The following is a 27,083-nucleotide window of genomic DNA, read 5'->3' on the forward strand; positions in this document are numbered from 1 at the left end:
ACAACGTGATGGATGACAGAAGCAAAGGCAGTGACAGCAGGTCTGTCCCTACTGGCATGACCCCCAAAACCCTGATCTTCCTCATGGGCAAGAAGGGAATCCACAGAGGGGTCCTTAATTAAAAGGACCAGGATATCACTGTGAGAATGAAAGCATGGCACAAATAGTGCCAAAGAGACAGACATCTGCTTGAGCATAGAGAAGGGAATTAAACCTAGTTTTGTTGCAGATGCCTTTGTCTGCTTCTTTCAGATGAGGGATGCTGGGCAGGCAGCAGTGCTGGGACACCAGCAGTCCACCTGAGCAGGTGTGGTACAGAAGGGGGAGTAATGTGAACATTCCTCATTAGGATGCTCTGTATTACTTTTGTGGTCTCCCTGCCATTTTGGGTAGTTGCTCCTTGTTATTCACATTTTACTAATTAATACTGGGACAAAGGTCTCTGGTAACATTAGCTTTGTGAAAAGGCAAGAGGGAGGGCAATGCCTTTGCCCTCTTGTGCACCACTTTGCTGTTTAAACCATGCCCTGATTCCACTTACGGGTTTTGAGACCTTTCTCCTTCTACAAGTACACATGAAAGATAAACAAAATCTGTTCACGTTGAATTTGCCCCCTGAACAGGCCCAGAGCAGTTCTAGAGATTACCTGTTGATCAGCAGAGCCTTGTGCTGCTGTTGGATTGTGGGGGGTGTGCAGAGACAGTCTGCTGCCTGCTCACCTTCCGCATCACTTGAAACCCCTTCTCATTGCTGCTTTACTGGCACACCCTGTCCTCCCTATCCCTGGAATCCCCACATTGCTCCAGGTAAACCACAGATGCTAAACTGCTTGGTCTGGTTTGACCAGACCTGCCCCACCACCTTCAAATCATTGACCCACTGAGTCAAAAATAATTACTCCTGACTGCTTTTATGAGTCCTCCACAGACACAAGAGGGGATCCAATCCCGCTGAGCAGACTGAGAGCCCTTGCACACTCTCTGGTGAATCTTCTCATTTAACACAGAGTCTATATTTTGTTGAATTTAATTGAATTCACACGGAGGTTTTTAATATGCACCTGCACCCACAGGAGCAGAAAAATGCTATAAGGGGGAACCAGGTATCTTATGTGTTAGCAAATGTTCAACAAAACTGCAGCAACTGTCTGATGTCTGATAAACAGTCCTTGCAAGCAGGAGTCAAAACATATTAACATAAGTACTAAAGAGATGAAAACAAAAACACAAACTAGTCTTAGAATTTAACAAGGAAAGTGATGCATCACATTAAATAAATGAAAAATAAACAAAGTGCTATTTATGCTGGCCACTCCTGACAAACAGTAATGCTTATTTCCACGAGCTTAAGGCAAAACTGAGTAATTAACTCCTGTGGTTTCTTGAGCACAGTATTCTCCACTGTGCAAACTGCAAAGTGCAGAATGATTTTGCTCTCTGAACTTCTGTCTATGAGGCATCAAAATAACAAAATTTGAGATAAGATGAAAAAAAAAAAAAAAAAGGGGGGTGATTTACTGCTTGCTTGCTTCTTCTGGATGCCAGAGAAAATAGGTCTGGAGCACATACATACTTTACCAGCCTGAAAATTTGGAGAAGTTGAGACCTTGATGGTTGTGAGAAGCTACAGCTCCTTCCTAGCTACACATTATAAATGCAGCACAGCAATGTACAGAACCAGATTCTTTTAGCTCAAAGGACTTGTTAACTGAAATCAGAAACAACTCACTTTGGCTAACAACTGGGTATTAATTTAGAGAAAAAAAAAACTTCAAAATCCCAGAGGGACCTTAGACTTTCATTCCCTACATCTACTGACCTAAGGATCCTAGGGGGATTTTGTTCAGACCAGCCCTTCGGTTACATTCAGCCCTGACTCTTCTTGGAGAGTATGGGGAGAAGGAGCTTAAAGAAATAACAGAAGGCAGCAGCATCTGTATAATCTCTCCTTTCCTGCTGTGAAACAAGGAACATAAAATCAGGAATAGCTGCAGAGAACACAGTTGTGGCTAAATATTCAGGCTAAATATTCATGGGCTTTGAGGAAAGCCCTCTTCACCCATGCACCAGATGCCTCCCAAACAGCATGATCAGCAGCTTTGTTGAATCCTCCATCCCAGGCACACTGGTGCTTACCTAGGAGCCGCGAGCTCCTTGTACTGCTCAGCAATGTGAATAGAGCCACTCAGACGAAATAGGTGCTGGTTTTGTTACAATCTAAATGCAGCCTCTTGTGTGACACAACTGTGTTTGTTGTAGCCAGAGCAGGCACAGTATTCCTGCCCTTAAAAGCAAACGACTGTTTTCAATTGCTGATAACTTCATCAAAGTTTGGGACAGTTGTGCTGAAATTCTCTGCACCAGGGTCTTGTTTCAGGCTTCCTTAAAAGGCGTCTGATCACATGAAAAATTCACAGCGTCAATCTTGCAGCAAACTGGGGCTGGGCTCCCTCAGCCATGAAAGTGTATGATGTTGACGTATCTTTAAAAAGCATCATGTTAACTCCGTAGCACAGGACAAATTATAAGGTGGAAAAAATTCTGTGGAGAAAGTAAAAGGCATATCTGCCTTCAGACGTAGTGGGCAACCTGGTAATTCTAGAGGCAAACCTAGACCTGTCTCTTGTAGCAGCAGCTCAGTCAGAGGCCTAAGATGAATGATGAGGAAAGAGTGGAACAATTTTACTTGTTTTCACTAAAAGAAAGACAAGCAGCTGGGCATCTCCTAGGCCTTCAATATGTACAGTGCTGTACTTTGGAAAGGTGTAAATTACTACATTGAGGGGAGAGGTTTGGATGGACATTAAGGGAAAAAAAACCTCAGTGACAAGGACAGCAAAATGCTGGCCTCAATCAGGTGTCAGTATGTTAGGATGGAGCTAAATGTAGCCTGGGCTTGTCTCAGTGAAGGAATTAAATGCACACACCAGGTATGTGGCAATTATTTTTTCAGTGTCTCTCTGATAATTCAGCAAAAGGCAGGGATGAGGGGATAACGCGGCCAAGTACGCTGATTTCAACAAGACATGATAAAATCATATTATACTCACACACACACAAATTATATGCTTTTCCAAAGTTAGAACAAACAATGAATTCAAAGAATTCCTTCACAGAGAGGAGGGGAGGATAAAAGCATTGCTGCTTCTTCTTAAAATCTTGAAGGAAATCAGAGTTCGATGAGTTATGCGCTAGAAATGAACTCAGTGAAATTCATTTGTGGAAAAAATCTCAGGCGAGTAATGGGCAATGATAGAGATATAAATAGTCATTAATGATAGATGTCTTTTAATGGGGCCAGAGCAAAGAAATAAAAGGATCTCTCTTTTTTTGGTGAGGTTTTTCCTATACAGAGAATTATTTATACCCAAAACCCAGGTGGGTTGATAGGCTACTTTGGTAGCTGACATATAGAAAGATGAATTGAAAATTATCTTTTTCTTCCAGTCAAAAAGCTCAACTTCAGTCTCTAAATGCAATAGGACAACACAGAAATTGTTGCTCCAGGCAAATGTTTGGCCCAGTAATAACTAACAGAGGCTGTTGACATTATGAGTTCTCCCAGTGTTCTGTAAATGCCGTTTTCCATGTGAATATAACATCCATCGGCAGCTTCAGGAGTCTGAAGAGTCAGGGTGGAGCCGTGTGTCACCTGTGAGAGCAGGTAAGGACCAAAGGAGAGGCTTTGCAGGAGAGCAGGGCATTTGTTCAGCAGCACAGACATTAACACTTCTGCAGCTCCGGTTTATCAACCATCACGGGGCAGGAAAGTCCCCACCCTAATTCAGGCACAGCTGAAAAAACATTCGGATGCTAGTCCAGTGTCCCAGGAAATGAAGGAGCAAGGATTCCTTTCAGAATACAGAAATACAGAAAGCATGAGGAGGCAAGTACGTGTGGTTTGCTTGAGCTGTGGTCCAAGGCACTCCGGGGGGGGTTGGGTCGTTCCAGTCTGCCAACCTCCGATTCAAAAATTACACGTCCTCTCATACGCAGCTGTCATCTCTCCAGAAAAAGGTGAGATTTAGAAATAAGACGTGGCCTTGGCTCATCCCCTCACCTCCAGTGAATCTTCCTTAAGGAATGTATTTGAGGCGCAGCAAGAACTTCAGGGCAAAGTGCAAGGCATTTTTAGGTGTTGAAGGAAAAAAAAAAAAAACGACAGAAGAACAATGTTCCTGTGGTTTTACATTTGAAACACTTGGATAGAGGAGGCTCAGGATTCCACTGGGTAGGAAACACTGGTATACAGAGATGCACATTACAATGCTGAGACCCCACATCCTGAGGATGGATCTGGACAAACAGGGAGGCCAGTCTAGGGAAAGGCAGGAAATCCCTGCAGGAGATGAGGCAGAAACGGAGCAGGCTGACGAGGCTGGAAATCCGTGGTTTTTTTCCCAGGAGATGGCAGTAAAGGACAATCGCCTTTTAGCCAGCGGAGCGCAGGGAAGTGGAAGCACGGGTGGAAGCTCCTCAGGCAGCGCTGCCACCCTCGCCCCTCGCTCCTTGTCACCTGGAACAAAGCTTTATTCTTCGCGTCAGTGCTTCTGGCGAAGGTGAGGAGCTCAGCCGCCTACATTTCCATACAGCAGGTAAATGAAAAGCTTTCTGCTTACCGTGGCAGGATCCCTCATCCAGATTGGAAGAAGCCCAGGAGGTCTCCCTCCCCTCCAGCCTCCCGCTCACAGCGAGGTAAACGCTGCATTCGCTCCGGGTTGCTTCCCACTTTGTACAGTCGTGCCTTGAGACACTCCACGGACAGACTTCAGCCTCCTGAAGTAACCTCTTCTCATGCTTAATGATGATCTCACTGCTTTCCCTGACTTGTTTCTGGCTGAAAACTCCCCAGTTTGGATTTATGACCATGACCTCTTGCTGTCTGGCTGCAGACTTCAGTAAAGAGCTTTGCTCCAATCTTGTTGGAAACCCTTTCTTATGTATTGAAAAGCTGTGGTCAAGTTTCTCCCAAGTCTTCCCTCCTCCAGCTGAACAAGTCCAGAGCCCCGCATCTCTCCTCATGCATGTTGCAGGATTCAGGAAAGTGCACCACCCTCTCTGAGCCCAGTCTAGACTTCACCCCAAAACAGGCCTGGCAGCCCAATGCTACTTCCTGAAAGGAGAATGAAGGGAAGGATTTTATTCCTTTACTTTCTCTTAATTATCTCCATTAATTGGAAAGTTCTTCAGGCTCTCTACTCTTTCTTGAGGAAAAAGGGTCTCCAAAGCACACTCTGTACAGGTACTTTGCAACTTTGTGCACATTTTAGGATCAATTTTGTCTGAGAAGAGGCCAGTGTTCAGCTAACAAGGGACTCAGGATACAGAAAAAGAGACAACTGGTTTTACTGCACCCCAACCCAAAACCTGCCCCTTTCCCAGTCTTACAGTCAGCAGAGGTCAGAAAGAACATGCATCCCTGAAGTGATCCATGACCTGGGAGTGGCAAAGACCTGGACGTGCCAAAGTGCTGCGGTATGGTGCAGCTCTCCTCAGTCACTGCACTTCCAAAGCAAGCTGTGCAAGAGTGCTTCCTTGCTGCTAATGTCGCAAGACAAAGGACAATAGCTCTGAGTCCTCTGCCATTTCCTCAGAGCCTACGGTAAGCCAGAGGAGTAATTAAATACTCTGGCAAAACCAGCAGAAATATGCTTTATTCTCTCTGTGACTCATTGAGAAGTCAACAGGAATAGCCAGGAATTTAAAGTAAGTGACTTGCCAGGCTGGCTGGTTACTGGAGTTGGTGGCTGAGAGAAGCATGGACAAGTTGACTACCTACTTCTTGCCACTCTTGCATGCAATCAGCTTCCTGAACCTATTTATCCTGCCGTTTGTTATAAAGTACAGTGAAAGGTGTATGGAAATCTGAAGGGAACCAGATAGGACAGTAGCACACCACTGAAGACAAAACCTGGCAAGTGAAGCAATAGGCAAATGAAGCAATGGGAAACATATTCTGTCCAGCTCTAACATCAAATCAAATCTTCCCACCATGTACCCACCCTCGTATCCACTGCATCCCACATTGTTCATGAGCGAGTCAAACATCTGTTTTGTTCCCCAGAGGCACAACTTTTTAGTAAAAGAGCCTGTGTGCACCTGTGGGTTGAAAGCTGTCCCTGCTGCGCTGGCTCCTCCAAGGACAACCTTGCCAAGAATCCATAACACCTGTGCAGAAGCCAAGATTCAGTCCCAGACTGCCCTCACGTCTTGGCACCTGCCAGGGCTGAGAACCCAGGCTCCTCACCAATCCCAGGCTCCTCCCCATCACCAACATCTTGTTCTCCTTCAACTCATGTACGTATTTCCAGCAGTTCTTCCATCTTCCACGGCAGTTCTGCTTCAGGTGGAGGCTGTCCATTTTGCTGGCTGAGCAGATGACGTGCTGAGGTGGCCAGGGAACATTTCCTCACCTCTTATGTCACCAAGACAACATTTAGCAACAGAGCTGCAGGACCTGCCCTGTTCCACCTGTTTGCATCGCAGCTAAGCCAGACCTGGCCCAACAGAGATGCTGCCATGACTGACAGGAAGTCTGCCCTCTGCCATCCGCCCAGCTGAGAGATGAACCTCACCCTCTGAATTCAGATTTTCTAGACACTGCTGCGTGAGCTGGCCTAATGAAGAGAGTAGCAAACCCTCAGGACAAGGCTTGGCCTCACAAATTCCCTTCAGGAGCTGAGGAGTGAATCACTGCTCAAGGAGAACTGATAAGCAGCACTAACTGGTAATCTCAGTGAGAACCATCAGCTCATTTTGAGGGTGGAAGATGAATCATTAGCTGGTTTATTGCAATAGCACAGGTTACTCGCTTACTTTTTCTTTCTCTCTCCTCTTTCTTTGTTTCTGGTCTATTTTAGAAACACTGGCCAGCCAAAGCTGACTCACCAATATGCCTGAGGCTTTGCTTTTCTCAGGCTCACACAGAAGCACCATGTTCATGTCATTCAGGTTCTCTATGGATAGCACCCAGGTTATTCCCTTAAAGTTGCACCAGATGAGCAGAGGTTGAATGTCAGCAGGCAAAAGTCCACTGTGCTGAGCAGTTCAGGAACTAAGGTTCATGTTTACCTCTGTGGAAGGACTGAATGGGCTGAACCCTGTGTGTTGCAATGAGGGAGCAGCCTTACTAGTCAGGGGACACACAAATAGATGGGACGCTCACTCCACACAGAAGAATGGAGACACAGATCTCTCCCTGCATGGCTTTAGTAATTTGAAAAAAAAGGTCTAATGTTTTACGCTGTAAGAGCACTGTAAAACATGGAGTGGTGTAACAAAACCTGAAGTTAGTCCCAAACTGCGCAGGCTGGTGTGGCATGTGGGTCTTAGGGCAGCCCTGTTCTTACTGCATTACCAACAGCCCTAGGGCATGCTCGTGGGGCAGGTAAAAGGGACAGGTCTGTCCCCACAAAAAAGCTCAAGAGAAACAACTGAAGGCATGAAATCAATGAGCAAAATGCCTTTGTGGCTATTCCTACCCCAGCCCCTTAGATGCTCTGCAGCCTCATCTCCACACCTTGCTATTCCTGAGCATTTCCACACGGTCTGGACTACAGTCATGTCCTACCAGGCCACTGAGGCCACAGGCAAAAACAACGTGGGGAAGTTTACACTGCAGCTTCCCCTCGCTGGCTGGGCTGCTGCTGAGAAACTCCTCCTTTGTGCGCTTACTTACGTGTGTAGGTAAAAACAGACGTGGATCTCGTGGGTTTTATTTACAGTCCAGTTAGAAAAGAGCAAAACACTCCACCCCACCCCCCATCAGATTCATTTGCTACATTTAAAAGAAATACAGTGTGGTTTGCCAAGACATACAAACTCCTTTGTTCAGAAAAGGCAAAGACAGCAAGTGAACAGCATTTTTTCCCAGTTAAGTCAACTCCTTGATTACAAAAAATACCATCAAAACTAGAAAGATATGTAACACAGAGAAAGTGCTAGCAGGGAAGTCATTGATGACTACCAAAAAACACTGACACAAACAAACAAACAAACAACCCCCCCAAAATTTTAAGGCCCATAAACCACCTTGTTCCTGTGTCATCAATATATGATTTATGTCCCTGGAGGTGTGACATGGAAGCTGCTGCATCTGCACCACTGAGCTGAGCCATCTGATATTGACATCCTCTGCTTAACAGCTTCCAGGTGCAGAAATGAAGATGGAGCTGCCAGGTTATTTGGCCCCGTTCTCCTAAGTCACATTTGTACGTTCTTATACCAAAAGCTGTATGTATTTTTTTTTTTTTTTTTCATGCAGCAGGCAATCAGTTGCTTTTCCCCTAGTGAACACCACAGAATTAGGCATAAAATGTCTCAGCTTCCAGAATCAAGTATATCACATATGAACTCTGTTCTCAGTAAAAGAATGTATGCAGATTTCATAGTAGCAGAGGGAAAGTTTAAAATGTTAATCACAGTGAGCCTTTAATGCCCCCAAATCACAGATTCTTTCTGGATTTTTACATCTTTCTCATGATTATTTAAAGGCTCATTATGTCCAGTGTTTGAAATGAACAACCATGATGCAGAAAAGCTCTCCATGTCTCAGGCCACATTCCATTTATGTCCAAGTATATTTTTAAGTACACTCATAATCTTAACCCTCTCAGGTGAAAAACACCACCAAACTCAGAATCTCAGTAAACCAATCTTCAGAAAACCTATCTTTCCTTAATCCTCTGTTACCTGTTTCCTCCATTGCTTTGACAATTCCTCTCACTACCCAAACTCACCTCCACCTCCCCAGCTGCTCTTCCATCCTTTGTTTTCCTTCATTTCTCTCTCCCTCATCTACTTGCTTTTCCATCCATCCTTGGCTCCCTTCCACACAGCTCTGGAAAACCAACTCATGCCTGAAAACAAACTTCAGTTCAATTAGTCAAAGATTATTTTCTCATCCTTACACTTCTTTGACCCGATCTGATTTTACAAAGCACTGGGATTTTTTTCAGAGAGGAGCACTCAGTCTTGGAGAGGGCCTGGCAAAGGGGCTCAGGGCTGTTGGTCCAAGAGGTTTTTCAGATCCAGGTCTCAAATTTACTCCTGAGAAAGCGGCAATGGCCTCGTGTCCTCTCCCGTGGGGCACAGGGAGCTGCGCTAGCGGACGAAGGATGCCACATGTGCTGACACTCCAAAGGGAGCAGAATAGGCTGCTGCTAATCCTTGCAGGCCGACCACCAAGTAGTGACAACCCTTCTGCAGAGCCTTCCCGACATTCTGGGGAGAGAGATGAGAAAAGGGGATAAAAAAAAGACAAGGTGCTAGAAAAATACCTTCACATAAAATCATTCCGACAGCCAATGTCACAGCCTCAGAAAATGAAATTCTCCCACTGCTAACGAGGGCTGGAGAGTGGAAAAACATTTTACCATCTATTTTTATATAGGCATACACACCCACAGAGTATAGTTAAACTGAACGGATGCAGCCTCCACAGGAAGCCAGGCTTTTACATGCGATTCTATTCAAGAATAAAATTAGTTTAAATTCACCCTAGCCTGTAGAAATACGTAATTCCCACTTACATGTTCTAACTATGTTAGTAATTCCTAGAAGTTCATAAGGTGCTAAAACCAGAGCTGAACAAGAAGACAAAATTCACTCAGAGTACTTTTATGGAAATTTCATTGCTTTTTGTCAAAATAAGATTTTTTTTTGGTAAGAAAGTTTTTGATCCACATTAGTACACATTCAAGAACTCATCTGTGTACTACACTAGAGATAAACTTGCCATGGATTATTTAACTGAGAACCTTAATCTAATTTTAATTTCATTTTTGATAGCTTTTGTTCATGCGGCTGCTCACGACTGGGGAATTAATACAATGTGATCAGATTTGGAGGAATATCAATTACTGTTAGTAACTCTTTATGGTTGTGTAGGACTAGATTAAAATGACCACTTGTAACATGGAAAACACTGAATCTGAGTAAATATTTTTAGATCAGTGAAATCCAATCAATATCTATTGTTTTCTTAAGATTTCCTAAAGCTGGATTAAAGAGGTTCTGGCTCAAAAAACCTTCAGCTGTCATGGTGCTACTACACAACTGAACTTTGCTGGTTTTACTTCTATGGAAACTTACTCAAAAGGAGTTAAGATGCCAAAATAAAAAGGCAGCTTGAGCCTGGGGGCAGATCCTGAGGCTGGAGGAGGAGATGCAGAGCCTTCCCTTCCCACATCTGCCCCTGCCTCACTGTGTCACGCTGGAGTCTTCTTTCCCCCTTCCTGCCTTTCACTTGCCTACCCAGACCTCACCTGTTCTTTCATGAGTTCTTCTTTATCCCACAGCCAAACTGGCAACCCTTCCCCGTGGGAATGTCATCTGAATGAACAAAAGGGAATGCACAGTGCCCAAGAACTGGCCTGTGCTCTAATCACCATTAAAAGCACCTTTATCCCAACAGCACCACCAGCAAAGCGATGACCCGCTGCAGCCATTCTCACAAAACTGCACTGTACAGATCAGGCCTACAGGCTCCAGACAGCTTCCTACAGCATGGGACCTGGAAAACAGTGCTGGAACTAAAAGAATCAAACTCATCACAAAAGAATGAAATATTCTGTTCATTTCTTTATGAAACAGTAGGATTTGAGAGGCAGCTCCTGACAATGTTGACATCTGTAAACTCAATTTCCAAAGTAACTTTGCCAAGCGAATGGCATTTTCTGCATGTCAGACATAGCAAGCACATCTTCACCAAAATCATGGGTTTTTAATAGAATGCAGTAGGAATAGAATGCTGACCTCTATAATCTCAGCAGCAGGAAAGGGTTCCTGACAACAGACAGGTTTCTCCTGCTAACACAGAAACTGTTTTTTGCTACGAACATCCAAGACATACCTGAGATGTACTTAAGTGACATGAACAAGAGAAAAACAATAGAATTCTTCCACATGGCAGTTTTGTAACCAAAGGCACTCATCTTCCGGTGGGAGGAAAACCAAACCACCAGACTGTAGGACTTGTGACTTCCCACACAGGAAAGCAAAAGAACAATTTTGATCCAAAACTGCTGTTACAGATGAAGAACAAGCTGCATTTTTTTTTTTTTTTTTTCCCTGTAACTCACAGCAGTGATTTCTAAGAGTCACCTTGGCCAAGGAATGTCCTGCAGGCTGTTTACCGTTTCTTTCGGGCACTTCAGTGGAAGGGAAAAAAAATGCAGGCCAATTAACTGCAACTTCTACGGAATAGTTTTAAAATTATGACGCCGAGGGAAACGCAGAACCAAGCGAGGCAAAGCACCCGTCACATGGATCAGCTTAGTGTCATTTTCACTTCGAACAGACACATTTTGCGCTCTTTGATCCAGGCGAGGGTCGGTGTCCGCCTCCCCCCGCAGCGACACCGGCTCCTTCCCGGGCACAGCAAGCCCTGACCCCACCTCGGAGCCGGGCGCTGGTTCTGGAATGCCTGCGGGACAAGGGGCATTCCGAGCCCCTCGGAACTGTCGGAGCCAAGGCCCCGCTACCCTCCCGGCACCGTAGACCCGTGCCGGAGGTCCCCATACCGACGATCCCCATACCGAGGGTCCCCGTGTCGAGGGTCCCCGCTCCGGCCGTCCCGGGCGCGCCGTGCCCTCACCTTTCCGTACTTCTTCAGGCGCTTTCCGTAGGGCCGCTTGCCGGGGCCCCGCGGCGGGCGCAGCGGCTCGTAGGAGCCGGGCAGGACGGCGAAGCGCACCTTCCTGCACCCGCTGCCCTCCTCCTCGTCCTGCTGCGGCGCCGCCGGCCGCGGGGCCCCCGCGCCGCCCCCGGCCACCGCCGCCGCCGCCTCCTCCTCGTCGCCGGGCAGGATGGAGACCTGGTCGTCGCCGGGCCCGCGGCGGGAGAAGCGGCCCCTCACCTTGGCGCCCAGCCGGGCACCCACCGTCATGGTGCCGCCGGGCGCCGACCCGTCTGCGCCGACCTCGGGCCCTTCCTCCGCCGCTGCGCCACAGGTGTGGCCGGAGGCGGCCGCCGCCCCCTCCCCGGGGCGGGACGGCCGCGGGAAGAGGCGCCCCGGCCCGGGGCAGGCGGGCGAGGGCTGCCGCTGCCCCCGGCTCGGGACCCTGGTCCCGCCGCCGCTCTGGTGCGGGCGGCCGGCAGCTGCTGCGGGAGCCCGGGAGTGGAGCCCGGGATTGGAGCTCAGCGGGGACAGGTGAGCGCTGACGGGGCGGCACGGCCCCCCACCGCCCCCGGGCTGCTTCGGCCTCGGCGCCGCAAGGGCCGGCCACACCCTTGGAAGATCCCTCCGTGGCACCGCACGCACTGCCCCGGCCCACGGCAGCACCGCTCCTGGAGGTCACGCTCTTTCCCCGTCAGCGAGAAAGGCCAGGCTCCTGGGACGTGCCTCAGTTATAGGTGTTCCTACGAAAGCCACGGGTGAACAGCCTCTTCTGCGTCCTGGGCTGCCCCTGGCCAAGGGGAAAGTGGCGAAGAAGTTTCTCGGTGGCTTTTGCCCAGATGCTGGGTGCTGCAGTGTTAACAGCTGCCTCTCCTCAGCTGGGGTACATCAAGGGACGCAGGGTTGTACAGGGAGGATAGATACAATTTATTAAACCAGTTGGTGTATTGATCAACATTCGATACGCATATGAACGCTTTGGACAAGCAGATACAACACCGGGACAGACCAATCCTTTCCCCTGGATTTTTCTTACCGAGGAACAAAGCCTTGAACCTGCACCTCCCCAAGATGTGTGCATAACATTCCTGAAGTAAATCCTGCACTTCACATTCTTATCTGCCCAAAGGATGGTGATTCACCACCTTCATAGCTGCAGAAAGCTGTGTAAAGAACAGCAGGCCACGTTCCTGAAGGGTGGAAGGTGCGAGCTGTCTCATGACTGTCACTACAGGAGAAGCTCTGAGGTAGATAATTTTTCCCTATCTCCCCAAGCGAGGCAGGCCTTTCCCCACGGACTTGGTTCGTACCTCACAAGTTTGCTTCCTTTTCCAGAATTCAACTATCAAAAAACCTCACAGAATACATCTCTCAGCTGAGATTCAGTGTCTCCATTTGCATGGTGGCAAGGGAATCACAACATGTTCTGAGATGAATAGGTCCAAGGTGTATGACACCCAATACCAAAACCTCATGTTTAAACAGCTCATGGAATTTTAGCATCATCCATTACCAAATGGCATAGTGACCCCCACTTGCTTCCCCAGCAGTGTCAAGAATTACTGTTTATTGTATTTTCACTGATTTATATACATTTCAGTGTTTTCAAACAGGAATGTATGAAAAGGGATGCACTAGTTTTGGAAATGTTGGTATGCCTCAAAGAAATAATGCAAGAAAGCCCCCCAACCCAGACCAGCTGAACCATGCAGTAACCTCACTGCTCACCCTCCACCCATCCCAAGCACCCCCCGCCCCAAGCTGCTGGCAACAAATTACGATTGAATTCATGAGGACTCTCAAGATTCAAGGCATCCCTATCCCTGCCTGGAGCTGGGAAATATGATGTGGCATTTAAAACTCTTCCATATTCCTAAAGTTAGCACTGTGTTGATAAAAATGCCACACCAGTCCCCTCCCACATGGAAGCTGGGAACATTTGGCTCTGAAATGCAGCTTATCCCGTTCTTACTGAAGGAGAAACTGACCCATGACAGGTCCAGCACAAGGCAGCTGTTGAGGGCACCCAGAACCAGGCACTGAGGTTGGTTAGGCACCATCTCACTGATCCCAGACCAAGAAGTGTTATTGGCAAGCAGAGTCCTGAGACCTTTTTCAGAACTGCTTTCTCTGATCTTCCCGTATTATTCCTGCTGGAACAGATTTGGAAAGCCAAATGCTGCACTTGTGTGCACCTACACCTTTTGCACTCAGACTGTGTCCTCGAGGAAGCTCTGGCCAGGTGTATTTGCTATGGAGAGCATGAGGTGAGTCTCAGCTCATCTTCCAGCAAGGCAAAAGCAGGAGGGCACAGGGTTTAGGAATCAGGGCAATTTCACACTGCTGGCAGCCACTGGAAAGAACACCATTTGCAAGCTGCCCTGATATATAAACATTAAATTGGCAGTGCCATGTTTCATGGGAAAGCTGAACTAAAATTCAGCTAAAGCTCTCTCCTCTGGAAGAGCTGTGTGTGTTTTATGGAAAACTGCTACATCTCTGGTTATATGGAGTGGTGAAAGCCAGCAGCAATCTAGGGCAAAGTTAGCCATGGAAAAACAGCGCCTTTGAAGCAGGAAGCTCTCCTAAGTACTTAATCTACTGTCTCACAGCATGACCTATATTTTTTACACTGAACCTTCTGAAAAGGCAAAGGGTTTTGTTTCATGACCAAGTTCATACACGACCTTAGATTAGCATCGCTGTTACATTCCAGCTGTGTATTTTTAAGAATAAAAAGCCTTCATGGACATTTATGGGTAAATTGAGCAGACACACAACCCCCTCCTCCCCAGACTGATTTTTGGTGAATTCCTGTAAAAGCTCCTGGACATCCATTTTTAAGCAATGCTAAACCACTGATAGTTTCTGAACAGTGCAGGACCAAAGAACCCATGCGATGCTAATCCTGAATTCACACCATGCTGAAGGTGGAGCCTCTGCCCCTTTAAACTGTTTTGCTACCTGCAGTAATGACTGTGCTTTTATAAAGGGCAAACAACAAGTATTTTAGTATGAGAACTGTTCAAGTAAGTTTTAATAGAGTGCACCAGTGAATCAAGATGACTTGCATCAGATTTGGTTCAATGAACATCAGATAAAAAAAAAGAGAAAAGGGGCTACAGTTCTTTCTTTCCAAACACCACCCTTTTTCTAAGGCAACAATACACGTCCATTTCCGAACATAACTGTTACATAGGAAAGCTACATCACAGTACAGTATGTAAAGTCCATCTCGGTCAAGAAGCCATTAGAGAATGGCACATTTACTACACTTACAGCTTTCTAACTTAGGGTTACAGAGTTTACCACAGCTTTTTTTTTCATTTTTATTTTTTAAAGTGACAATTTCTTAATGAACTTTCTATTCTTCACAAGAGTGTGCAGATGGGGCCCATATGTTGATATTACAGTAATTACGACATTAAATAACATTGCACAACCAACCTCTATGGTTAATTCAGTACAAAAGAACAAGTATTAAAATGTACCAGTACTAGTGGTTTTACATAGTTTATAATCATTAATTACGAAGGAAAAAAAAAAGTGGGGCTGTTTTTTTTTCTTTTTCTTTTCTGTAGGCAAGTGCCTAATTACAAAGCTGCACATTACAGGCATAATGATGTGGAATAAATACAAGAAATCTGGTAAAATATTAAACACAAACAGGTTACATGGGAACAAACTGTACAACCACAAAAGCATAAATCAACGATTTATCATTATAAACAATGTATGTTTAGCTGTAAAGTGTTATGTGGAATTGCATGTACTCTTTGGGGGCACATGTTCCAAAAGCCAAGCTAATTCCTGAGGTGGTATTATTAACTTACACAATTGGTCAACACTTCAGATTATCTTGTGCTATTAAACAGTCCCAATGTTAATAGATTTCCATAAAATGGAATTTGTAGTATTCTGAAGGCAGCAAATAAGTGATATTTTACACCAAGATATTCAAATGAAATAATTCCGGTTCTCCATTTTGGTGCTACATTTGTTAATGGGCCATGAGAATAAGCACTGGAATTTGCAGACAGAAATCACTTATGCCTGGTTTCTGTTCCCCCACAGCTCAGAGCTGGCCAAAGGCAGAACAAAGTATCTAAACTGTAAGTGCCAACACTGTAAACATATTTGTCTCTTTTTTTCAACTAAACACTGTCCAATAACAAGGATAAGAGCCAAAGATAAGCAGGAACAGTCTCACGCAGAACAAAAGCCAATTACTCATCGACTTTTGGTTCAACTCATGAACAATTTTTAAATAATTAAAAATGGTCATGCTACAGTTGTGAAAACTAGTTTGTGCATTTGACTCAGGACACAAGTTTTTTAAAAAACGCATGGTAGAGGTAAGACTTATAAAACCCACCAAAAATGTAAATGATAGGGAAGAACTTTTCCAACTCAAAGCATCAAACATACATTTCTGTGCAGAAATCTAGACAACTATACAAGATCTGAATTTAAGCAGTCATCTTTTTATTATACAACTCTATGAACATAAAATGAACAGAATGCTCTATATACTTACCTGTACATGTGAACATAACTTCTTTAGCTACAGTTATTTAATATAGGTCATACTGGATTTAACTTTACAATTCTGAATAACTATGTATAACCTTATTGCAATAAGGGCAATTTCTACATGGGGAGTTTCACAGGCCAATCACATTAGGCGAAACCAGTACATTCAAAGTGTAGATCATGTATGAATCTTCCCTGATCCCAAAGAATTTAGGTTCTCTTTACAGCTTAAGCTCATTTGCTATCTTGGATGCAATGTTCTTAAATGCGATAGAAGTCCCAGATATTCTCTTGAAGCGAACTCCATTGAGAGACAATCGTGGCAGTTTGCAGACTTCCATCTCCCACTGAACAAGGCTGTCTTGTCGTGCATCGCCGTGGACACAGAAGAGCAAAAACCTCTCTTTCTGTTCATAATCACAGTTATTGGCATCTAACACTTTCCGAATCTCTCTCATCATATCGTTCGGGTCCATAGAACTCGTGGTCTTCATGCTCCACGTGAAGCGCAAGGAGCGTGGCTTCGAATCCTTGCTATCCTCCTTCTCTCTGTCTTTAGGCTCCCCAGAAACACTCCTGGAACAAGTGACACACAGCAAAGTCAAAACCAGAGCAGTTTAGCTGAGAGAGAGGGGAGAAATACAGTTCTCGAACAGGGGTTTCTAAACTGCCATTGCGACGCCGCGAGTCACGGGCAAGCGAATTCAGGGAGTGGGATGGACACTGCTGGAACAGCCCTGCCCCACGCGTGTGCTCAGCACAGCACCGTGCCACAGTAGCGGCACGCAGCAAAGCAAGTTTGGAAACCCCTGCTCTACAGTGTTCTGATGACAACATGTGCAATGGGAACTGCAGCAGACACACGTTACTCCATACTGCTCCAAAGAAAGTGGGATCTATGTAAAAGCATGACTGAAGTTCTGCTGATTTCATGATCTGGAGCATGCCATACACCAACAAAACTGAAGTTGAGGGACACAATCCTGAAGCGGAAATCATACTGTAAAAGCAGCAGAGGAAGAAATCCCACCCCACAATTCACAAGTCTTTAGTTAATTCCCTCCCCTCTTTTCTGCCTTCCTCCCCTTTTGTAATTGTTTAGATTTTTGACCCCTCTCTGTGTCAAAAGACCTTATAATAACGTGTTTTATTTTAACTGGTGAGGCAGAATTTTGGACTGTGATTTGGTTATGAACGGCCTGTTCATCACCATTTGAGTACACGGCCAGCAGCTTTTACAAGTTAGAAACAGCGACTTGTGTTTTACAAATACAGACACAAACTATTTTATTTGATAAAGGACAAAATTGCAAGGGAACAATTTCCAATTAATGCTCTTAGTCTGATGCTTCCTTATCAAACAGATTGTTTGTTCCATTGCAGAAAACATTTTGAGAACCAGCACTAATTATTCAAAAGTAATTCCACAGTCAGCTGTATCTGTTCTTGCCCCAGGTACTCCTGATGCTCTCCATCCATCACTGGGGAGAGGTGCTGCTCTCATACTGAGTCTATAAACCATCATTATTATTCAGAGAGGAGTCAAAACAAGCACTTTTAATTCAACTTTGAGTGACCCCCAGAGAACCACATTGATATCGAAGGATAGAGCAGGGATAAGATCTCAAATGACTTTCAGCCCAAAACAGACACTGTAGGATGACCAAAAGCAGAGAAAGCTAGAGAATGAAAGCAAGAAACTTTAGATTTCATTTGAACACTCAGTCTCTTTTCCCTTTCCACATCCAGTAATTTGACAGCTAAGAGACTCTGAATTGAAAAGGGCTAACTTAGATAAATGCATTGTGTAAGATATACAGTGTATCTGGGTAAGAATGTGCTGTTTACTTTTTTTAAATAGAGGCTTTCTGTTTAGAAAACTAAATCAATACTTTCTGTAAGTGGCCAGTTTAGAATGAATGCAAACTACAATGCCTGTTCATTAGAGAGCAGAAAAATAAAGAGGTATGCACTGTGCTTAAGCACACCAAAAGCTGACATGGCAAAAGAGCAGATATACTGGAAAATGAGCATATGAAGGAATGTTTTATTGCTAACAAAGCATCTATAGATTTGTGTATTGTGGTTGCCACAGAAAGTCAATATTTGGCAGTCACCACCCCTTCTGTCTGAATGTCACTTGCTTTATTTCTCAGAACAAGTGACATTCATTTCTCAGGGACTATAAGGTGTTTACTTATGGCAAGCAGCAGCCTTAGTAATGAGCACATAGTATGTAACTATAGTAAAAATTTAAGATACATATATACACATAGACACACGAAGTATTTACACTGTCCACTGAAACCAAAAGTAAACACCATTAAATATTTGTAAGTCAAAACATGATTTTAAGTGCCTAAAGGATTGGTTAACTCCTACAGGGGGCTTTATTATTCAAAGGAATATGCTTACATAAAGTTTTGTATTAAATACTTCGCAAGAAAGCAGAAATGAGGGATATAAAGAACCTCGCCAAGACCCCCTCCCCCCCCCAAATAGAAAACATTTTTGAAATACAGAATATTTAAGCACTATTCTCTTTTACATCCTGATTTAAAGGCTTTAAGAAATCACTTGATTCGAAAGACCTAGGAGCGAAGTATTAATAGTGACTCCTCACCTTGAGGTGTCAGTTCTGCCACTGGCTTCGCCTTCACTTGGATCCCTCAAAACAAAGTTAAGGTTGAGATTCAATGATAAAAGTGAAAAATAAAAGTTAAGAAAACCTACACCTAGAACAATGTTAAATAGCTACCGACAAAAAAAAAAAAAAAAAATCAGTATAATAATGTTAAGCCTAATACTGTTTAATAGAATTTTTTCACATTTTAGTTTCCCTTTGACACCTTAGTTTTTTCCAGCTCTGACATGTAATTGTTTAATTTCTTCTCCCCCACTGACAGCAAAATTAACATGTTGTTCCGAACCTACTGTAGACAGAGCAATGGCCACACGTAATTCCAGCAAGCACAGAGGAGCAGTTGGTCAAGGTGGTCCAGGGAGGCTCCACTCTGCACCCTTGTGGGTCAGGCCTTTGTGTATCCCTGAAAGCACTTCGAGACAAGCCCACACTTAAGCACACTCAAGCAATTAACAGTAAGATGTGCCTAAGAGTTTGACACCAAATGTTTGAAGCCCAGTTCAGGAAGGTCACTTCAACATCTGCTTAACTTTAGGCAAATCAGCTGTTACACTGACTTTGGTGAGATTATCAGAGGACTTGAGATTAAACATATCTTTAGCTTGTTGCATTAGAGCTGTGCTTTGCAACGGGTTTATATTATGTCTTTTTAGTATGAAGCAATTTGAAATATATCCCCATATTGTGTAAACCACCTAGGTATGTTCCTAGTGCTGCTGTACCATTATTGAGCACCCAATTTCAATTACCTGATTAATGTAATACCTTCAAAAGAGAAATACTTTTGAAACTAACACCAGGGAAGTAACATTTGACATAAACCATTGATTCAAACTACTTCAATACCCTATACACTAAGCATTCTCATTATGCATTCATTTTATATACTTACCAGAACAGGTATTTACCCTTATCAAAAGTTAGTAAAAAAAGTCTTTCATGACACCTTCTAGATAAAATATGCTTTAAACCATTATGTCCTGAACAGTACAGAAGTTAAAAATTATGTGATCCAGCTCAAAGAATAGCAAAAAAACCCAAGCCCCTTGTCTTCCACCCGTGTAATTCCAGCCATTAAGTCTTAAACAACCCAAATTAAAACAAACAAACAAAAACCACAAAAACAAAGAAACAAACACAAAAAAGACCCCAACCCAAAACAACAGCAAAAAACCAACAAAACACCCCACCATCACCAGTAACAAAACAAACACACACCCTACAGGGCCATGACAAAATACACTTTTAACATTATAAAACATACTAGGAAATTCTATAAAATGTTCTATAATAAAGATAAATTTAAACCACATGAATTTAGGATATCTCAATTCTAAACACATAGCTTAAATTATTATTTTAATATTTCAAGATAATGAAAATATTATTTCTTCTATCCGACTCTCAACAACCAAGTCAAGATACCATTCCTTGCAAAAACCCAAGGATCTCTTATACAAAAAAATCAGCCTGTACTTTTGAAATTGATTAGTTACTCAACAGAAAATACCCTTCTTCCCATTTAGAAATCTACATTGACAGCACATGACCAGCTTTGCTGTAATACTTTTTTTCTCTTTAAAATCAGAGAATAATTCTCTCCTTGCAACTATGTAAGAGATACCAATAATGGAGGATCACAGTCCTTTATGTTCAGGTTTATGGAAAAAGAAAAGAATTGATACACTTTTTTCTTTTTTAGGTCTTCATAGGCAGTATTACTTAGACACACACTGATGCACTATCAGCTTACCAGGTGAAATCAATTTTGTGAGGAACATCACTGCATCTCCAGCTTTCTCTCTTCTCTTCCCTTGCAGTACAATCTTATGCAATTCATGATATTTTACTTACAAATTTGCAACTATGAGCTTAACCTAACTTTCAATTTCTCTTTTTCCCCCCTGCACACAAATGGTAGAATTCAGTGTGCAACAGCCTGATTCAGCAAGGGAAAGAGAAATTTCCAGGATGTAATGGCGTGGTAAAACGGAGAATAATGCATTACGGACACGTGCATAAACAGGCTTGAGAATTAATAGATAAATCACTGGTAGGAAGAGGCAAACTGCAAATTAAGTCCCCTTTTGGGAAAGCTCTTGTGACTGTTAAGTCAACATCACTTGAACAGTGTATCTGAAGACCTTTCTCAGCACCTCTCCTCACAGGATTATTACTGACAGCATCATCACAGGAATGCAGGCAGATCCAGGATGTGTGGGTTTTCTTCTTTCATAAACCTGAACTTATATTTGAAGAAGCTGGTGACACAATAAAAAAAGGCTGTAAGATACTGAAATACTATTATTTCCACACTTCCAGACTTCTGCCTGCTTCTAACTTCTCATTTATTTGCAGATTTTAGAATTACCTGAAATAACTTGTGAATACCTACTTCTTTTAAGCATAGCAATAAAATGATTGAAATGATTGTAAGTATAGCCCTTGCAACAAACTGCATCCAATTAAAAAAGTAAAATATTGTTAACATTAAATAAGGACTCATTTTGAAGTCCCTCTTTTCAGTATTTAAATGCATTTGATTTTAATTGTGTCACAGCTGTGAAACAGAAGCAAAAGCCCCTTGTGAGCAGCATTTTCATGCTCCTTTAAGATAAAGAAGCAGAATAGCTGGTCAAACCATGGTTACAACATTTATACAGAAGTGAAACAAGGCAGATTCTGGAAGGAACACACAAACCAAGCAGCATTCTAACTAAGTTTATATTTACTTCAGAGTTAAACTGGAAATCGTCAAAGACTCCGCGATTAAACTCCCGCTTACGGGCTGGGCTTTTATAAACCCTTTTTCTCTTGAATCTCGAGGTACCAACCTGCGAACGAACTTGGAGGTGATCTTGCTGATGATGCCCGTGGACGTCCCTCTCCTGGCGTGTGCGAACGCCCCGGTCTCGTGGGAGGGCGAGGCGGGCGGGCCGTTGTAGGTGGCGTTGCGCCGCTCCCGCAGCTGCTCCCCGTGGAAAGTGCTGCGGCTGGAGCTGCCCCGGGGAAAGCGGGTCCGGTCTGGAGTGGTGGTGCTAATGCTATGAGCAGATGGGGAGGCAGCAGGCACTCTTTGAGTTGCACTGCTGGGAAAACAGAAGCGTAAATAACGAGAAAGACCAGGCTAAAAGCCCTCCTAAGTGTTTTCTCAAAAGACGGGAAAAGAAACCCCGCTCTTGATTCTTTTTAAAAGCTGAGTGTGCTACTGATTTGCTTTCAGGATTCATACTCGGTTTGATTTTATAATGAAAATACCTCTTGATTATTTCTATATCAATTATTAGAGCTGTTAAAAAAATATACAAGACAATAGGACAAAAAGAAAAAAGTAAAAAGTCTGTAGTGAGATCTGAAAGTGTCCCCAGCTCTCTTTCAGAAAAATGTGTTCAATGATACCCTTAACATGAGCACTCCCAAAAAACTTAATGGATATTTCTTAAGTCATAACCTGACAGAAATAAATATATAAAGCTATTCAGGCAGTTAATAGTAAGAACAACAATACCATGGTGCTTTTAGACACCAACAAGCTTAACAACCTACAAATCAGAGAAGTTAACATTCCAGTATTTCATTTCAGTTTATGGTGGCCTGTGTTGTACAGTCCCATCTAAAGTAGTCGAATTTTTAACTACCTAAGTTTCCAGAGGGAGGCAGTCAAGGAACTTCTTTAACTATATGCAAATATGTGCCATGAACAAAAACAGGTTTAAATCATCTGTAATACCCACAATACTCGAGCAAGCTCCTGTTTAAAACCAGAACGCAATGTGGCAGTTTTGAGTGAATTACAAACACCTTGAGGTCTGTCACAAACTGAACAAGAGCATTTCTGAAGTGCACACAGTAAGGAAACGCCCATCAATCGGTTACCTTGGTCGGTAAGCTTCAGTACCATCTTTGATGGTTGGCAGTGTGACTTTGATAGGGTGACCAGAGGCAGACATGGACTTTTGATGCCGAGGGCGTGTGGACACAGAGGCCACTGCAGAGCCTGCAGAGGATGTGCTGCTTGCAGACATTTCCGTCAGGCTTTTCCATGATAGCCAGGCAGCAGGGATGGACAAATGACAAGGGAAAAGAAAGGTTAGTGTAAAACCCCTTATTAAAAAAAGAGAGAAAATTAGTCATTTCTTCTTTTAGAACTCAGCACTGCTGTTTAATTTAACAGAAGACTGAGTGACCAGGCTGCCTTAGTCAGCTGAAGTAAAGAATACAGAACTCTAAGAAAATTATGTTCATCCATAAATGTATTTTCCATATATGTTAACTTAGGCCTTTTCATTCCTCCTAAGATTAAAGCTTAGACACAGCTTATTCAAAGCAATGAAGAAAGACTACAACGAATACAAGGACGTAAAAAATACTGAAAAAGAAATTCACTAGACTTAAATAGATCGATCAAATAGACTCTCCTTTCCTGAATACCCTTACTTGCAGTTAAAACAAACATCTAAAACATGAAACATTTGGAAATGCTGTCACATTATCACTCGGAAGTGACTGTTTTTTAAAGGACCAATTTGTCCTCCTCTGGACAGTGTCCTCCAGGCACTGCTGGGCTGAGTCAACCCTTTCAAAGTACCATTCCTTCTATCCATACTTTTATCTCTCCCTCCTTAAGCGGCAAGAAAGATGAAAGTAGTGGCAAAACTATTGTGCCATTAGTTTTTAAAACAAAAGTCAAATGAATTCAGGCAAAATGCAGCTTTGCCTCTACAGGCGTAAGTGAAATTGCATCAATAATGTATTAGCAGCTGGAGCCCCACAGCTAAATAATATCTGTAGCAAAGAGGTAAAGATTTCAGATGAGTAATTCGATGACACAAGGCATTCAGCAGCACCAAATCCAAATTCAACTGCAACACAACATCTTGTAGGAAAGGCAAATAATACAACTCAAAAGAAAATTCTTCCTAATTTTTCAGAATATGCTCAAAGAACTGAGCACAATATTCACTGCACTCATTAAAGGAACAGGGATTAAGAATATTTCAATACCATAGAAAAAATCAACTGTAAAATGAAAAACTTTGAAAAAAATTCCTCCTCTTTACAGTGTTTTATGTACTAAGTCTCTTGAAAGAAAAATATCTTTGTCAGATCAGAAAAAATACTGCAATATATATTATACCCCTCTATCTAAAAAACATCTGTAATCTGCTTTTTTTTTCAAAAAAGGATTGTTACTGCCTCTGTTCAACTATACACAAAAAAATTGGGAAAACACTTTTGAAAGCACCCATCCAATAATTTTAAACTAAAATGCTTTAAGGAAGTACAATAAAAAGCAGAAAACTAATTAGGTGTTTAATTAAATAGTTGCCTTTTATGTGTTCCACTGCTCATCATTTTACTGTAAATGAACAACCCCATACTTCTTATTTCCAAAATTTTATACATAATTAAAAAATTCAAACACTATGACAGAAAAAAAAAGAAAACTAGTTTACAAGATGATGCTATTTCGTGCTATTTTTTTTTTCATTTTACAGTAACTGTTGTATTTGAATAGCCTGAAAAGCATCAGAGTAAGTGCTGTTATTTGAATGTAACTTTTAAAAAAATCCAATTTATTGCTCTCCATTAAAGCCAGTCTTTTATTTTTCAGTCAAGTACAGGGGTTAATTAAAACCGGTGATGAACAAAAGATTTTTAAAAAGACTAACTGACACTGTTAAACACAATACTACTAAACAAAACATACTAAACTGAGCTTCATTGTCATCCCACAAATATAAACAAACTGGTTACCATCACTATGAAAATACTATTTAGGCCAAAAATTTGTATTGAAAACAATCAACAAATATTAACCATTTCAGCTTTTTGAGTGGTTAGGGGGGAAATGAAAAAGGATCAGGCTACACTCCCAGAGTAATCCATCTGCAACTCTCCACAGCACAACTGCCCACTAAGCAATTAGTTGTTAACAAAGTTACTTCACCCTGTGTTGGAAGACAACCCTCAGTAATCAATGTGATTCCATAAAAAGAACCAAAGGCCGACTGATGCGTTTGGCTTAAAAATTCATCACAAACAAAGACGCAGCAGTGGAAGATGAAAACGTACACTTGGACTTTATGTCTTTCACACTGTAATTCATAATGGTATTTTGCATAACCTGCTTCTTCTGTGCCTCAGTTCTTGTACCTGAACTAATAAGCAGAGTTGCACAATACCTGTTGTCCTTCCCATTCTGTATTGCAGAATAGCGATCCGAAGAACGTTCACAAACATAAGTGTTCCTCCTTGTCATCCCACTACCAGAAAACACATTATTCTAGAAGAGAATTAAGACTAAAGTTAAATTAAGTACTTTCTGCTGTACACCATGTTGTACAAAAATCTAAGCATTGGAAGAAGCAAATCAAAACAGCGTTTCAGCCACTTATGTATATTGTTAATGCTTTCAAATGTACTAAGTCAATCTGTCAACACAAACCATTTACATCATCAGCTGCTTTTTCCCATAGCTCATTCACCATCTCATTACTGCACCATTGAGAATACACTGAGAGAACACAAGGAAGTTTAATTTTGCTGACACATGCTTTACTAAGTATTATTATGCAATTCCTACATGCTGTGCTCCTGTATTATTTGTCCTTGGGATCAAACAACCTGGGATCCCAGAGAACACACCTATGACTGGCTGAAAGGCCTTCCCGCACAGCAGAGTTTTCCAACAAGGGCTCCAGGTTGTTGCCCCTGCCAAAAAAGCTTTCAAGAGGAAAATGGAAATACAATCAATGTATGTCAGTCAACCCAGAAATTATGATGCAGATAACATGGCAAATACGTCTTGTTGCAAAAATACTGATGGTATTTCTTTCTGTTACTAATTTAAGTTCAGATAGACAGGCTCTCCATCCCTACCAAGCACAGGTCAGCTGCTGAAAGCTTGGCTTCAGTAGGTGACATACAATTCTTGCTTTTTAATACACTACATACTGAATTTGGGGTGGGAGAGGTTGCACTGTGCTAACATTACATTCTGATGCCCGCTGGCAAAAGATTTCAAATACCCTAGACTCAGGTACTGTAGGACATCATGAACTCTGCAAGATTTACTATGTTTAGGTCTTCCATGTCTACAGTTTTTCAGCATTAATATGACCCCACAGAGACCACTTAATAAACCGTTTTAAGGCCAAATTGTAAAGAAGATTAACAACTGCAATAACTGTTTCTGAAATTAAACTCTCCTGAGTTACACAAGTATGGCTGAAGGTGATAAATACGTTTTCAAGAAATTTCACCTTTCTGAACATCATGGTACCCTCAAAGTTACACACAAGTATTTTAAAATTATCCATATTAAATTAGCTTTCTTCACTTTAAATGTTTGAGTTTTAAAGAAAAACATTCACTATCTGTGTAAGCTGCTCAACCTTGAACTACTGTTGTAATATCAGACACCAATATTCCCTAATCACACCCATCACAAAGCCTTTCAAAGTCCCCAGAATAGTAACAGAGCTAAAAATGCACAAATATTGAAGTTGCCATTAGCAAGTAAATCAATTTCTCATTCTTCCTATCAAAGTTACTCCATTTAATTAGCTCTCACAAAGCAGAGAAATGCTTGTGACATATCAGCTTGTACCACACATGAGTGATCAGCTTTGGGGCAACATAGTTTTGGGAATGTTCAGATATGAAATCTAATCTTAGAAGACTCAAAGTTCCAGCATGCAATCCATACAGCCATAATTTCAAAGACTTCTGCCAGGGTGCGAAGACAACAACCCTATTTAAAAAAAATAAATTAAAAAAATTAAAGCATGTGCAGCCTGCAGAACATTAGCAGTTAAATGAACTGCAGCATTTATTTTGCTTTCAGAAAATTCTAATAGAAATGCACATCATCTTTCCAGAATACCCAAGATGGGAGCATGTAGAATCCCAAAGGACAATGAGAATTCCTGCTGCCAGTCTACTGTACTAAAAGATGGCAAGAGTTTTTGTATTTAATAGACCATGTCTCCTAAAGAGCACGAAGTATACTTGAATCTTCAATCATGATTCATGCATATTTTTTCTCCCCACATGAACTCTTGCTCCTAAGTAGCTGCTTAAACACCATGCAGTATTTTTTCACTGTGAATCCTAAACACCACTCCTATTGCACAGGAATTACCAAAAGGCAAAGCAGATGCTTTCACATTAGAAGAGACAGACTCTCCGATTTGGAACAAATGTGTTTGGGGCAGTAATATGACAGCAGTTTCCAGAACTGTGAATATCCTAACAGAAGCATTAAAAAGTTATTAACTTGCTAGT

The 27,083-nt window shown here is 42.5% G+C and overlaps 2 protein-coding genes across 6 annotated transcripts in view; both read right to left on the reverse strand.

The window, feature by feature from the left end:
• Nucleotides 1-7,682: 7,682 nt before the first annotated feature.
• C3H1orf115 (chromosome 3 C1orf115 homolog) lies at nt 7,683-11,887 on the reverse strand. Its single transcript, XM_040060836.1, has 2 exons — nt 11,597-11,887; nt 7,683-9,222 (listed from the first exon to the last, which is right to left on the reverse strand). Exons 1-2 carry the CDS (start codon nt 11,885-11,887, stop codon nt 9,103-9,105), a joined length of 411 nt encoding a protein of 136 aa, XP_039916770.1. The 3' UTR covers nt 7,683-9,102.
• Nucleotides 11,888-15,769: 3,882 nt separating this feature from the next.
• The window catches only part of MARK1 (microtubule affinity regulating kinase 1), a 56,703-nt gene continuing 45,389 nt past the window's right edge, over nt 15,770-27,083 (reverse strand). For 2 of the 5 annotated variants that reach the window (XM_040057965.2, XM_040057969.2), the window contains 5 exons: nt 24,980-25,080; nt 22,671-22,829; nt 21,629-21,883; nt 18,774-18,818; nt 15,770-16,726 (listed from right to left, as the gene is read on the reverse strand). In XM_040057965.2, the coding sequence (XP_039913899.1) occupies nt 16,372-16,726; nt 18,774-18,818; nt 21,629-21,883; nt 22,671-22,829; nt 24,980-25,080 (915 nt within the window). In that variant the 3' untranslated portion in view covers nt 15,770-16,371. The remainder of the gene's footprint in view (nt 16,727-18,773; nt 18,819-21,628; nt 21,884-22,670; nt 22,830-24,979; nt 25,081-27,083) is intronic. The other 3 variants (XM_040057966.2, XM_040057968.2, XM_040057967.2) reach the window with 3 other exon arrangements.

Source organism: Hirundo rustica, chromosome 3 (genome assembly GCF_015227805.2).
Source record: "Hirundo rustica isolate bHirRus1 chromosome 3, bHirRus1.pri.v3, whole genome shotgun sequence".
Taxonomy (NCBI): Eukaryota; Metazoa; Chordata; class Aves; order Passeriformes; family Hirundinidae; genus Hirundo; species Hirundo rustica.